Genomic DNA, 15,849 nt, shown 5'->3' on the forward strand with positions numbered 1-15,849 from the left:
TAAAAAAAAAAAAATAGACCACGCTATCCAAAGATGGGCACCAAGGCTCTATGCTTTGACCACAGGCAAACTTCTCATACTTGAATCAAAGAAGTTAACCTTTGGGTCACCTTTTCCCATGACCTATCCAACTCCTAACAAGCAAGGGTCTAAAAATACTACCTCCTCAGGCCACCTACATTTGGCACACAGATGGCAGTACCTTCCCACACAAGGCTGTCTGAAAAGTGGGATATGCTATTGTTTCAAGACGCCAAGTGGCTTGAGACTTGTGTCCTGGTGGTCTTTTCTCCAAAACTTGGGGTGGTACCCAGAAAAAAAAATCTTGCTGGTTTCCATCACAGAGTTCATAGAAGCACAACATGACAAACAAAAGGTTCGTGTTCTACCCATTCTTGCAGTCCTGGGTATAAGTGCTGGTGTCACCACTGGAACACTGGGACTATTTCCCTAAATATCTATTATCTTGCAGTTCATCCAGGACAGCCAAAAGGGTGCTCAGATCACCCTCACTCTCTGTGGCCAAACAGACTCACTGGCTGCTGAAGTGCTACAAAATCAGCAAGGATTAGATTTACTAACAGCAGAGAAGGGTGGCCATTACCTCCTCCTCAAGGAGGAGTGTTGCTTCTGTGTCAACCAATAGGGTATAGTAAAAGAGAAAACTAACAATGCGAGATACATCTTCAAAAACATACTGGCCTCTGGCCAGTAGATCACTGATGCTCCAATATGGGATTGTATATTGCTTCTCTTAACTCCCGTTTTCCTCCTTTTCCTAATCCTACTAATTAAACCATCTTATAAACTTGCCTATATTTTATTTTATGAAAAATCAAAATAAATAACAACATAAGCACTTTCTTCTAGTCCACCTAAAATCTAGCAAATCTTGCCTTAAAAAATCATTCCCTTTGGGAAATGCCCTTGGGAAGCTCTAATATGATAGGTTACTTAGAAACTATTTTTTGCTTAAAGGGCACTGATTCCTCACTTGAGCTGACAAGATAACTAAAAGCAGGATGAAAGCCTGCCGCATCTGCCTTCATCTCCTGTCTCTCTGTCATCCTGAATAAGATCACTGATTGAGTCTTAATTCTGCATAGACATGTTAAACATTCAAGGCATATGTGTCACCTCACCTATCATCTTGCTCTTCAAGGCTATAGATACAAGGGTATGTCTTTGTCCTAAGCCTACTGTCACTTTGAATTTCAGAAACAGTAAAGCTTGCCCCTGAAATGAGGTCAAACCCCTATGATAGCATGACTTCCCCTTGGAGCTGTTCCCAGTATAGGAACCAGGTTAGTCCACTCAGGGAATATCGACTTCTTCAGATTACATTGTAACATCAACCACACGTTAACCAGGGTGGTTAATTATGCATATTTCTTGCACCCTTGCCCTAATTATTTCTTCATTTAAATCTATAGTTAATTTCAATACCATAAATATGAACATGGGGTCACTGGGTCCCATTATTTGTTCATTTTCCCAATGTGATGACCAACTCTCCTCTCAAGAGTGTTTTCCTTTTAACACCAAACACACACACACACACACACACACACACACACACACACACACACACACACACACGGTCCAGCCCAGCCAGTATACGAATGGATGCATGCATGTGTTTCTTGAACACACTTGAAGTCTGCCAACCCCAGAAAGGTACAATATAGAGAGGACATGCTTGCTGATTTACATGCTTGCTGATTTGGGGAGGGGGAAAAAACATATGTGCCTTTCTCCAAAGAAAATGTAGACAGTCAGAGAACTACAGCTAGTTTCAAAGGCTTCTGGGAAATTTGAAAGGGGAAAATTAAACCTTGTGAGTCCTAGTTCCAATGGCTTAATATTCACCATCAACATCAGCAATATTTGTGAATATCTAAGATCCAGAAATAAAATGTTGTCTTTTGTCACAGTACTACCATTAAAAGAAGCTGACCCAGCTAAGTAGGAAGACAGGTTCCCTTTCACAGAAGTTTAACTCTGCGAGGCCTAGGAGGATAGAAGACCTCCCAGAGGCAGGCGTAAAATGACTGCTGCGAAGAATAAGCTATGAAAAAACTCTTCAATCTTCCAAAGTAGAATGACAAATAGCACAGAAATTTAAGGGCACAGAGTACATATCTAGCCAAATTTCTTCAGCTGCCTAGTAGTTCAACTATTATTTTTATAAAGATAAGAGGGGTATTATAAAATTTTCACTTCTAATCAAGCTATACTAAATAGTCAAATCAACAGAATGAACCCCCTTAAACACTGAGCCTCTCATTTCAGTATCTATCACTACCCACCAGTGCACAAAGAAAAGCTAAAGCACTCAACAGCATTCTAATACAGTTTGAAACTCAGAAAACATTAACAATTTAACCATCACAGACATGTGAGCAACAGGAAATTATTACAGTACTACTATTATCAGTTATAGACACTTGTATCCCACAAGGACAGCCCTGGGGAGCTTTAAACAAGGAACTCTTCTCCTGGGCAGGGAGGAAAGGAGAACAGGAGCAAAGAAAAGGGCGGGGGGGGGGATCCTTCCAAATAGACCCAGTAGGAAGATACAACAAGTGTTTCCAAGCAAATCTAACACTAGCCAACTATGTGAAATAAAACAGTGTTGACAAAAAGAATATGAGAATTCTCACCTTCTATGCCCAATGCAAGCCAAAGGAATGTATCACCTGCTTTGAACACCCCAGAGGGAAGCACTTGAGGAACTGAAAATATGCGAGCTGAAAAGCACTGTGCAGAAGAGCTCAGGGTTTTTAAAAGAATGCTCCAGGTGTACAAAGATTCTTTTTCTGTAGATAAGAATGAAGTGTGTGTGGGTGTGTGGGTGTGTGTGTGTATACATATGTGTGCACATATGCCTGGTTATGCTTACTCTACTTCTGAGAGCAGTCTAATTTTGAGTGGGATAGATTTTGTTGTGCCATACAGTTTGGCCTTGAACTTGCTATGTACTTCAGACTGGACTCTAGCCTACTCAGCCTTCCAAGTGCTGGGATTACAAACATGTACCATCATACTGGTACTGTTTGGTTTTCTTAATTTTGCACACACACACACACACACACACACACACACACACACACACACACACACACACGGCAGTTCTATTTAAGAAGATGTAAAATCCTATCAACCCCTCACAGTAAGGCCAAAGATGTCCCCTAACTTTCATGAAAGGTTTATTGGTTTATTGGTTTACTTTTGCTTCAGTACCTACACTGAGGAAAAGGAATCCATCACCTGTAATACCATCTGGGGCTCGGTAGTTAAAAAAGAAAGATAAAGTACAACAAAATCTATTTGTCTTCCCCTACTCTCCTACTCAAGTCCCGGCATCCAACCAAACGTTCATTTAAATCCTATATAGGAGGTTGAGTGAGGTTTTGGTAGATACACAACTAGCCAAGAAGAAAGGCACAGATATTAGACATGGTAAGAATCTAAAATATAAGGCAGCCAGGTGATCCCAGTCTGAAGCCAACAAGACACACTAATGGATTCAGACCAGCTTCATATACCTACATTTGATTTGCTCTTACTTATGTTTGCCTTGGTCTTATGTGTAGGTTTTTTGAGACAAGATTTGATAAGAAAGCGTATGCTAGCCCCAACTAGCCTCAAGCAAATAAAAATCTTTCTACATCACTTCTTTGTGTGATTCCACACATTTTAAAAACCCAAAGGTTATCTACATTTGAACACAGTTTTTAATGTCAATATGGGGGAAACAAAATACAAGCTTCACTAAATTAACCCTCTCTACCAAGACAGATCTCCCACATCCTCCTCCAGGATCTAGTCCAGAACAGGGCTACCTGCCACAACCAACAGGTCTCTTCTATGCCACTTCCAACCATCCCACCCAACCAAGCATTCTGACTTCCTTCTCTAGGATCTAGCCTGGGGAGCCTCCCTGATGCACTCTATCTAGATACCCTCCCTAACCCGCCAGTTCTATCCCAGGTCCCATATCCAGTGTTCTGACCTATCCAGATCTTAAGATATATTGCAGAGCCATAGTGATAAAAACAATACATTTCTGGCATAAAAACGGATATGTAGACCAATGGAACAAAATCTAAGATCCAAACAGAAGTATACTACATATTTGACAAAGGTGCCAAAAATATAGGCTGGAAAAAAGAAAACACATTCCACAAATGGGGCTAAGAAAAGTGGACATCCACATGCTAAAGAACAAAAATAGACCCATATCTATCACCTTTCATAAAAACTAGCTCCAAATGGGTGAAAGAGATAAACGTGAAACCTGAAACAGTCAAACTACTAGAAGAAAACATAACCAGTACCCTACATGATATAGATGCAAGAAAGAACTTTCTTCTTTTCTTTCATTTTTTGGCTTTTGAGACAGGATTTCTCTCTGTGTAGTCTTGGATGTCCTAAACTCACTTTGTAGAGTAGGCTGGCCATGAACTCTCAGAGATCCTCCTGTCTCTGCCTCCCAGAGTGCTGGAATTATAGGTATGAGCTACTGTGCCCAGCTAGGAAGGACGTTCTTAGTAGGATTTCATATGTACAATAATCAAGGGCAACAGTTGACACATGGGATTTCATAAAACTAAAAAGCTTCTGCAAATCAAGAGAAAACAGTCAGTTAGATGAAGAGGAAGCTCATAGAACGGGACAGAGTATTTGCTACCTATACATATTAGAGGATTAATATCTAGAATATATTTTTAAAACTCAACAATTTAAAAAATGACTCATTAAAAAATGTGCCTGGATCCTGAACACAGTGTTCTCAAAATAAGGGAGAAAACCGGTAAGAAATACCTGAAAAATGTTCATCATCCCTAGCAATTAGGGAATATAATTCAAAGCAACTTTGAGATGTCATCATACCACAGTTAGAATAGCAAAGATCAACAAAATAACCAACAACAAATGCTGGAGGAGATACTGGGAAAATGGAACCATCATTCACTGTTGATGGAATTGCAAAACTGGTGTAGTCACTGTGGAAATCAGTGTGAAGAACTGTCAAAACTCTAAAAACAAAACTATCATGTGATTCACATCTATCACTCCTTGGCATACAGCCAATGGACTCACCATTCTAATGCAGAGATACTTACTCAGTCATGTTCATTGCAATTCTATTGATAACAGTTAGGAAATGGAAACAACTTAAATGTCCTTCAACTAACAAATGAATAATGAAAGCATGGCACATATACATTTTTGAATACAACTGAGTCATAAAGAAAGATAAAAACATGAACTTTGCAGGTAAATAGATAGAACTAGAAAAGACCATATTGAGTGAGGTAATGTAGACCCAGAAAAATAAATGTTGCATGTTCTCTCCAACCAGAGGCTCTAGTTCCAAATCATCATATATGAGTATATATCCTGAAGTAACAGCAGAAACCATTTAAGTAAAAAGGGACCATTACCAGAGTAAGAGAGTGGAGAAACATTAAAGAGAAGAATAGCAAGGTACAGTGATTTGATCAGAGAAATGGGGAAAATGGAGATCTCTATTTGGGGATGGGGAGAAAATACAGAAGAAAAAGGAGAAGGGTAAAGTAACAGAGAGGAGTCTGAATAGTTATAAGAAATTATACTACAATACACCAAAAACAAACTATGTAAGTCTGTATATAAACATACACGTGTAGTTTAAATGTTATATCTTCTCATCTGGGCTGACACTGTTCCTTTTAATAGTCAAATACCACCTAACAAAACCCTAAACACCAATACTTGCAAAACACTACATGTTACTACTATTACTGGTTTTGGCTTGGCTGCAACCCTAGAGGTAGACATAGGTACCTACTGGTGAAGATACCATCCACTTCAGACATAGGTCCATGAAGCTCCTGAGCTGGAGTTGACCTGAAAGCTCCATCACTGAAGACTAGCTCTTACGTTACCAGTTGGCAGCATGTAAGCTACGAAAGGAAGGAAACAAATAGTCCTGCCCAGCTACGATGTCTATGAACCCCAACAAGGACCAGCATAGCATGAGAACACAAAGGTGCAATAGTGGTACAGGCCTTGGCAGTAAGCAACATCTCTCTACTTGAACTTAAGACACACACACACACACACACACACAAAAGCAGGAAATCATGATTAGTCAACTGCCCAAGGATAGTAAAATCGTGGATTTTGGAGAAGACTCTACAACCACCAATTTATCAAACCTGCATAACCCTATTTTCTAAATGTTTGTCTTTATACCCACAGATAAGTGTAGTTAACCCTCATGAAGAAAAACTTCTCTTTGCTCAGTCCCAGTGGATACATCTACAAAAGAACAAAGCTAAACAGAACAACCAACAAAAGTAACCATCAAAACTAAGGATCTGGAAACATTGAAGAAGAGGGGGTGAAAATGGTAAAAGGGAATTTACTGTGAGGCTGTGTCTCCTAGTAATGTCATTACGTACACACATAAAGTGCCACCAACGTGCCTGTACAAACTTGAGCTGAACAACAGTAGATATGCCAAAGTGGACAGAGGAAAGACTAAAAGGCTTCATTTTATCCAAAAATTACAGGTTACCAAGAAATGCTGAGAATGGGAGAAACAGTCTTCCCCAAGAACACATCAACTGATTATTCAAGAAAAAAAGGGCCACAATGAAAACACATACAAGTAACATTATGCAGTCTGGATTTACGTATTTCAGAATATAAATGTATGTACATATAAATGTACACATATATCAACAATTACTGTAAAAAAGAGGCCATGAATTAGAAAGAAATCAGGGAGGGGTATATAGAAGGGTTAGAGAGAAGAAAGGGAATAAGAAGATTACAATCTCATAAATAAAAAGGCTTTAAAAAGTGAGAATACTATAGTATCTTATAATATTTAGTTATTAATTTGGACTTTACACCTAGGCCATACTTTCTATCTCAGGCTGCCCTCGGACCTCTGGCCCTTGTGCCTCAGCGACCCCAGCTCTGATATAGGCATACATCTCCACTCATTTCCCCAGGACAGACTATCTTGAAATAAATGATAAGAAAACCAACTTAGAAGAAATTAATACCTTCATAGAGAGAAGACACAAGAAAGACAAAATGAAACATAATGTTACAAGACTAAACATAAACAATTTTCAACAAAAGTGTGATGGTAGAAATTAATAAGGGAAAAAGATGAAAGTCAAACAAGAAAGTATGTAAGAACAAAAAAAAAAAAAAAAGAAAACAAAAGAAAAACAACCATTAATAAAAACTAGAAGATTTCCAGAACCAAAGTGTTGAGAGAAGAAAGGCCCACAATGTGTGAAAAACTACCTATTTAAGGCATATCACCATAAAGTTTCAGAAGACTGGGATTCTATTCATTCTATAAATTTTCAGAGTAAAAACATCTAACAGGCACAATACAGAGGATCTAAAGTCATAAAAGTGTTTCTCTTGTACATATCAACCCTGATTTTAAAGATTTATTTTAATTCTGTATAAGAGAGGGGAGGTAGGTACACAAAAGTGTTGGTGTCCATGGAGGCAGGAAACTTGATCCATCTGGATACAGGCTTAAAGTTGGTTGACAGCTGTGTAGATATTGGGAATTCAACATGGGCCTTAAAAAAAAGTATAAGCTCTTAACTGCTGAGCCTTCTTTCCATACTGCTTTTATTTATTTACTTATTTACTTATCTGTCTACCTATCTACTATCTATCTACCTACCTGTTTTTTAAAGCATAACAATCTCATAAGCTAGAAAAAAAAATTCATCATTAAATTCAGGAAAAGTAAATGAGTTTTACATGAAAAAAGGTAATCTTTGATTACTATACTCTAGATGTTAACAGCATTTTTACATGACAGCATAAACACTGGACATTGCTCTACCACATTAAAATGCAAATGCCAGGATATTTGAAGTAGCTCTAGTGTACATCAGAGACAGCATACAGTTCCAACTTTTTTAAAGTTAGAAATACAGAACAGTGTCTCAATTGGCCTTTACTTACCATTTGAAACAAGCACTATTTGTTTGAATAGTGTCAAAAGGTGAAGTTGGTAATGATATCTGTAATCACAGTGGCTTTTAAGAAACTATTTATAGAAGTTCCTTTTAGAAGGAGTGAAGGAAAGAAAAAAAGAAAGTAAAAGAAAAACACAACTAGTATATTGAAATACTGAAGTCCTTAATACTATTGAAAACAAATGACTCGCCCGTGTACTCACAATTCACACAGAGAAATATTAACTGGCATGAGCAGCATTACTTTCTCAGTATTTTTCCAAAACAAGCCAAATTTCCTGAGCATGAATAATACCTGTACTAAGATCTGGTGATGAATTCTTCTGCAATTCTTTAAATGGGATGAGTCAGATCTACAGAGCTTTAAGATAATTTTATTTTTATTAAATAGTATTTAGCAGCCAAATAGTACCAAGCAATTTCTAAAACACCACAAAGGGAAACTCATTGCCTATAAAGTACATTATGACTACCATTGTTAAGTATAACTCAACCTGAGTGAAAAATATTATTGGCAATATTTCAAGATAAATGGTATTACAAGTTCTAAGAAGCAGTAGGAAGGGAAGAGAAATCTGAAGGGGGACAATTTAAAAAATAAGTTGCCTCCTTTTAAGCACCAGGAGAAGCTCTTAGAAGAGGAACATAGTCTATACATTTGTCTACAGCCCAGCAAGGAAAGGGCCTGGCACGCCAGGGAAATGTCCAAGAACTGCTTGCTGACCTAACATAAAACGTGAAATGTGCCTGTCTCAGTCCTCCAGGCAGTAAGATAGTAAGGTCCTGGAAATCTCTGGCATAGACTCTGTTAGACAGTCATCATAATGAACAGCGCCTGCCGTGGACTGACAGGTCCTTACCTGCTGCTGGACTGGCACTTGCTGTACCACCTGTGTAGGCACTGCTGCTTGGCTAGCCACAGATGTCTGTAGAGTCACTGTCGAACCTGTGTCTGAACCCGTCTCTGAAGTCTGCATGATGGTCTCTGGAACATATGAAAACAGCTATAAAGTGTTGGCCTTCCATGGTAAGATTCATTGCCGTTGTTTTTAAAATCCTGTACCGATGCTTTTGAACATACACTACCACTCACTCCAACACACTAGCAGGATAAGCCATCCACTTTTTTTAGTCATTTCAACCCTTAATGAACCATGGTCTAAAATGCTCAAGATACTCAAGATCTCAGAAATAAATACCCATGTAGTGAGCCATAACTTTCTAGATATTATTTGAAGCTGTGAGGAATTTTAATCCAGGCACATTGCTGCTCTGGCAAGGGATCACATCCAAAGACCTTATAGCTGGATTGCAGATATACCCAGGATTACCGTATGATCTGGCTAGAATACAGACTCATACTTAGTACACACTTTTAATCCCAAACAATGAAGGTAAGGTTAGTTTTTAGAAGGAAGCAGCCATGTTTGATAGTGACCTCTATCTGAGGGTCAGACAAAGTGATGAGTCAGAGAAAGACTGGACAGAATGAGTTAGAGAGAGGACACCTCCAACTCTCAGGGGAACAGGACAGAAAGAAAGAGCAGTACAAGGACAAAGGGAGAGAGATTTTTTTTTTTTTTTTTTGTATTATTTTGTATTTTGTTTGTTACCAAGACTTACTTTCTGGGAGAGTGTTGCAGAGAGAACAAACTAGGCACAGGTGAAGACAGAATGAGCCAGAGAATGAGAACGAGAAAGAAGATTAATTCATATTGCCAGAATTAGTTTGAGGCCCGATAGAGCAATTCAGTCAGAAGCCAAAAGAAGCCAGTTTGAATCAGCCAGCTTGAAAAGGAGTTTAGGACAAAAGAGCTGAGTTGAACCAGTCAGCTAGAGTTCAGAAAGTGCTAGAAAGCCTGGGAACAGCTCTCATCTCATTCTCTAATCAGAGGAAATAAAAAGAATGTTTACCTGAGGCTATTAGGATACGAATATAGAAAAACATAGAATAAATCACTTCTAAATTACTTTCTGAATTAAAAAATTAATAAAATGTATGTATGATATGTATATCAATTTGTATACTTTAAATTTAGCCAGGATCAAGTTTTCTAATTTTCCTAGGCTTCCACAGTTTTATATCTCCTTCTGCTACTTACAAATTCAATAGAAATAAATGTGAATTTCCAAGTCTGTAGATAAAGGTAAGAAGTACTATTTAATTGGTAGCCTATGAAAAGTAATACATTGCAGTTAAACTTATAAAGAACACAGTGAGCATTTATGTTCCTTAAGAAAATTAAATTCTCAAGTATTCAGTTCCTTGGATGAGAAAATTAATTCTTCTCAAAGTCTTTTGTCGCAGTGTGACCAATCCAATTCCTTTTCTATAACCATCATCTCGTTTGGGCTTAGAAATGGATTTTGAAAAATAATAAATCTATTCTTATTTTATAAATGCAAAATCAATAGCCCAGAAAGGTGAAGAAACATAGTCAAGGCAGCAAGAAAAAAGCTGGATCTATGCTTTTCATTTTGACCTGAGTGATGTTCTCCAGAGCTTTATGCTGGCATTTCTGTAGGTAATCTGAATTTCCTCATTACTTTCTTAGTCAAAGTCTTAAAGCTACACAAATGCTATTAGCTACAAAAGTCTATCAGGAACAGTTGCCACCAGTTGTTTAACAGAAGTAAAGGAATCCTCTGAATGTTTTCTATAAATACAGTTATTTGTGAAAAAATCAGTCTATGAAACAACCTGAAGTTCACCTTTAATTGAGTGATGTTAGTTAAACCAAGGAAGGAAGAAAAGGATGAAAGACAAAGACTGGCTACTGTGCCATTTACACTCTGAGGCTTATATTCAGCCCTAGGATTTCCTGACTATGTGGGAGGCCAATATGTAGAAATGTAATCTTTCAAAGGAAGCTGAAAACTCAAGATTTTTATGTGAAATATTACAAATTGTGATTCTTTTAAATGTACCAATTATGTCAATAAATGTGTATTTGAACTAGCATTACAACCATGGAGATACTAAGACTGAATGAGAATTGCATCATTCACCAAACAAAATTCTTGTTTGATTAGGGTGATGGAAGACAATGATGCTCTAATTTTGGGAGCTAAAGCTAGGTTCAGTGAAAGAGGGCTTGCTTAGCCCTGGGAGAGATACCAGCGCTGGCCATCCCTTCAAAATTACCTTTTTCTTAAAAGAGAAGAATAGATAAATTATGAACCCTATCTCTTCCTTTTATTTATTTTTTCCTTCTGTAACAAATAGAGAGAAAAACAGCAATCCAAAAACAAAAGCAAATACCTTTCAGGTCCTTTGATTTACTGCGTATATACAGAATATTGATTACATTTTGTGCTACAAAAAAGAAGCTGAATCTGTATGCAAGGCTTACTTCTGTGGAAGGAACAAGGAACAGGCAGGCCACTGCACAGCATCTGCTGTGAGGGCTTCAGTCTCACAAACTTTAGGATGACCAGGAGACCTTATTTGTTTGGTGAATGGATACAAAAGTCATGTGTAGCCAGATAGTGCTTCCCCTTACCTCTGCCTCATCAACAGTGTATGGGTTTCCCACAGTGAAGTCTCTTTCACTACTACGCCCTCCTGGTTTCCACAAAGCTAGCTGAAAGCTTTGCCAAGACTAGCTTTATGTGCCAACATTTTGCATTAATGATTAAAATTATACCGTCCTTCATTTATAGCTGAGTAATTTGAGGCTTGGAGATGTCAAATCACTTATAGCTTACTCACTATCACACACATAGGAAACAGAAAAGAAGGGTTTGATGTCACAATGAAGTTTGAGCTCTCAACATCACAGGATACACTGGAAGCTCTGAGTTTAATAAGAGGCACAGTGCACAGGTAAATGTAAAGAGAATAACAAGAGGCAAAATTCTAGAATGAAGAAAAAATAAGGGAAGAAAATAATGTTAACTAGTCAACAGCAGTAAACTAAACAAGTAAGGAGACAAAATCAGTTTTAAATTTTAAGCTAGACTGTAGGAGAGAACTTTCTGGTGGGTCTCCAGCTCTGGCTATACCACATCAAAACTGGCATAAAGAGTGCAATCTGTGCACCTGAATATCAGTTAGACCTCAGAATATTTTCTGCTTCTTCCTAATTTTTGTTCATTCAATCGGCTTTTTAAACTGTATTAGATTTACTTTATGTGTATGAGTGTTTTGCCTGCATGTATATATGTGCATCAAATGCATGCCTAGTTCTCAAGGAGGTCCAAACAGGGTTTTGGATCCCTTGGAACTGGAGTTACAGATGGTTGTGGGCCATCAAATGCATGCTGGGAACCATCGTCTACAAGAGCAGCCAGTGCTCTTAAGCCCTGAGCGGTCTCTGCAGACCCTCAGACAAACACAGCTTCGTTCTCTGGTTTCACGAGCTCCATCAGCCTGGAAGAAGAAACCCTCTGGCAGCCTCATGTGACTTAAGAGATCCTGTCTCATCACAGCCCTTCCATGAACTGGCTCTAACGGCTATAACTGCAATTAGGTCTCTCATTTACTAAGTCTTTTCCTGATGCTAGAAAGCAGGCTAATGCATTAAGGACATTTGCTAGTTGAATTCTCAAAGGGAGCCCAAGACGCAGATGTTATCCTTATCTAACCATTGTGGAGACTGGGACATGGATAGATTTTAAAAATCATTAAAGGCGCACAGCCAGGAAGAGCAAGAATTTGAATCCATTTTACATCTGTCTAACTTGAAAATCCGTGCCTGCAACCACTGGGTGTGCTGCGCTGTATCCTTGGGACAGCACGGCTTCCAAACAAAAAGCCAGAGACTAGCAGTGAGAACAACAGTTTGGGGTCCTAGTGCTTGTTATTTAACATACAATTTCAGCAATCATGGACATTCAATCCACCCCTATCCCTAAAGACATCAAAGTGTTTTCTCTTCTGAAGTAATAATAAATCCCAACTAAGCCGGGCACAGTGAAGGCTCACGCCTGTAATCCCAGCACTCAGAGGCAGAGGCAGGCAGACCTCCGCAAATTGAGGCCAGCCTGGTCTACAAAGCGAATCCAGGATAGCCAAGGCTACGCAGAGAAACCCGGTCTCAAAAATAAATAAATGATACCTATTCTTAGAGAACCACTTTACAAGGTCACTAGTTCTGAAGACCTAGTCTTTCCAGCAGAACAATGGCAAGGTAAGGCATATGGGAAGAGTACAGCCCTCTGATGAAGGCTTGTTAAACGGATTATTATAAGCTACTGACACACTTACAGTATTCTGGGGAATCTACCATGTGTGCACAGTGAAGATCATCACAGGAGGGCAGGGTCTGCTACCTTAGGGAGTTGCTTCACCCCTAAGCAACAGTTGGGTGCTCTGAACTATTCTCATTCAGCCCAGAACTTTCTGAGGCTTTGTTTATGTCTGGCGGTAATTTGGTTAGTTTTGTGATATTTGTTTATCAATCACAAATGCAGTCACACTAATCTATTTTGATAAGCTAAATAACCCCCTGCAGTTTGTACCGAGGCAGCGCACATGTAAATGAGTTGCATGTTCTTATAGGAAAGACAGGCACAATTTCCGTCTAGTCATCCTTGCCTAATGTGGCTGTCAGGTGTGCCATGAGCAACAGATGTTTGTTTGACAAAGGACCTTTTTATTCTGGCTAATTAAGCAGTTGGACACACCCGCCTGCTAAGGGTTCTGCTTTGTACAGCCAGCTCTGGATGAGTCATGAGAATCTGAGGCTAAATAGGCCACATTTTGAAAGAAGGCTAATTAGCCCCTAGGAGGAGGAAAAGAATATTGCAAAACCCAGCTGCTGAATGCAACAAATTAGCATTTGTTCAACCTGATGGGCAAACCTAGGCAAATGAAGTGTGTTTGGAACAAACATGCCTTATTGCAAGTTTTAAGGTATTCAAATGTCTTTTGGGGGACTTCCTGAAGATAATTTAGCACACTCAAATTCACTGTTGGGTTCTTTTTATCACATACAATGAACATGCCAAATTAAATGCCTTAATAATCTGACCTAGTCAATTGCTTATCAAAAAGAACTTTTAAAGCTGATAACTGGTGTGTGCACCCAGTGTTTACTGCGATCTTCCATCCTGAAATACTTCCTCTCCCTCAAAGCAAGGCCTGAGACTTCTGATTCGGATCCCATTAAAATGATTTCTTAGTTTTCTGAGTGAAGAATGTGATAAAGATCTCCAGTTTAATCTTCAAATTGGTCCTTCCTTTTACCTAATCATAGAAAGACCAAGATGCTAATTCAACTCCTGCTTTAACCAAAATTATTATAGCAGCTACTTTATGGTAAAAATAAATTATATCTAAATATGGCTGTACTCGATATAAATTTAACAATTTCAGAAGCCTGGCTCAGCACAAGATCATAGCAATCCTACATCAAAATTGTAAATTTTTATTTTTAAACTAGAGAACAAGTAGTTTGACATTAGTATATTTTTATATAAAGAAAGAACCAAAACCATTATAAAGGTTCTAAAACACAAAGCTTTCATTACTAATACTCAAGTCCGGATGAGTTAAACCTCCATTAATTAAAATTATAGGTATTTGGGGCTGGAGAGATTGCTCAGTGGTTAACATTTAGTGGTCTTTCAGAGAAACAGAATTTAGTTCCCAGCACCCACACTGTTCAGTTCACATCTGTAACTTCAACTTCAAGGAAACTGTAAGTACCTTTCTCTGCTCCCCTGCCCCTGCCCCACACAAACTCACACACAACACGCACTCACAAAGATATATGTATATGCACTTGAATAGAAATTATTTAAAAACAAAGTTACAGAATTAAAGTGAGCATCTCTTTTTGAAAAAAAAATTTGTTAACATTTACATTCCTGAACAGAGAAGGGGTGGGAATGTCTACATTTTAGTTACTCTGGAGTTGATTATTAAGAAACTAGTCCAACTTCTACAAAATAAGGACATTAAATAATTTTCAAAAAGACAATACAAAATAATAGGAATATTTAAAATGATCAGTGTATACACATTTAGCATGCACTAAACAATCACATAATAAAAGTTTAAACCTTAACAAAATATATTGATCTAATTATTTTACCCACACAGACAAAACAGGAAGACTTGATTTTTTATTATTCTACCCAAGAAATAAGTAACTGAATGAACTGTATACCTCAGGCCTTCTCTTAAAAAAAATTCCTAGGGAAAGTTTATATACTGCAAAATGCAATCTTATCACACCAACTGATAAATTGAGGGCTATAAGAAGAAAACTGATGACTTTCCACGTGAGAGCCCTAGATCTTTAAGTTTGGTGGTGTGATTTTTTTTAACAAGTGTGTGCAGTAAATCTTTTAGGCTACATTCATCCTTTAAAAGGTGAGGAAATTCAATTCAGAGCAAGGGATCTGATAGGCTGTGAGCATACGGTGGGGGAGGAGGTCCCCTTCTCTCACAGGTCTAGGGAAAAGGAATAGGGTGAAAGAGGGAGGGAGGGGGAAACAGGAAGATACAAGTGAGGGGATAACAATTGGCATGTAATCTGAAGAAATTATTTTTTTTAGAGGTGAGGAAATGCTAACAGTATAGACTGTTCTGTAGCCATCTTGCTGTGATAGTCGATGACAGTGATTAATGCTGGAGGTGATTAACCAGCACACTTGTGGCATACACGGTTGCCTGGGTAACCTTTTTCACTTTTCAACAAAGGCTCTCTTACCTAATTCTTCCTGTGACTCAGAATAGTTTCCAAAAGATTGCTTCTTCTTCAAAAAATATTTTAAAAATACTGTTGACTGTTTTTTATCATAAAGGACTAATCACTTAAAAGGAAAACTAAAACAACCCACTAACACTAAGCCAAACTGATGATGCCTTGTGGAGCTGTTTGCCATT

The 15,849-nt window shown here is 38.2% G+C and overlaps 1 protein-coding gene across 7 annotated transcripts in view; it reads right to left on the reverse strand.

Annotated features, from left to right (window-relative positions):
* Positions 1 to 15,849, reverse strand: part of Rfx3 (regulatory factor X3) — a 263,116-nt gene that overhangs the window by 142,677 nt on the left and 104,590 nt on the right. For all 7 annotated transcript variants that reach the window (XR_007830654.1, XM_051146299.1, XM_051146298.1 and 4 more), the window contains one exon: positions 8,873 to 8,997. Coding sequence is in view for 6 of the 7 variants with exons in the window: in XM_051146296.1 (XP_051002253.1) it covers positions 8,873 to 8,997 (125 nt within the window). In the remaining variant the exon portion in view is untranslated. The remainder of the gene's footprint in view (positions 1 to 8,872; positions 8,998 to 15,849) is intronic.

The sequence above is a fragment of the Acomys russatus genome, chromosome 5 (genome assembly GCF_903995435.1).
Source record: "Acomys russatus chromosome 5, mAcoRus1.1, whole genome shotgun sequence".
Lineage (NCBI taxonomy): Eukaryota > Metazoa > Chordata > Mammalia > Rodentia > Muridae > Acomys > Acomys russatus.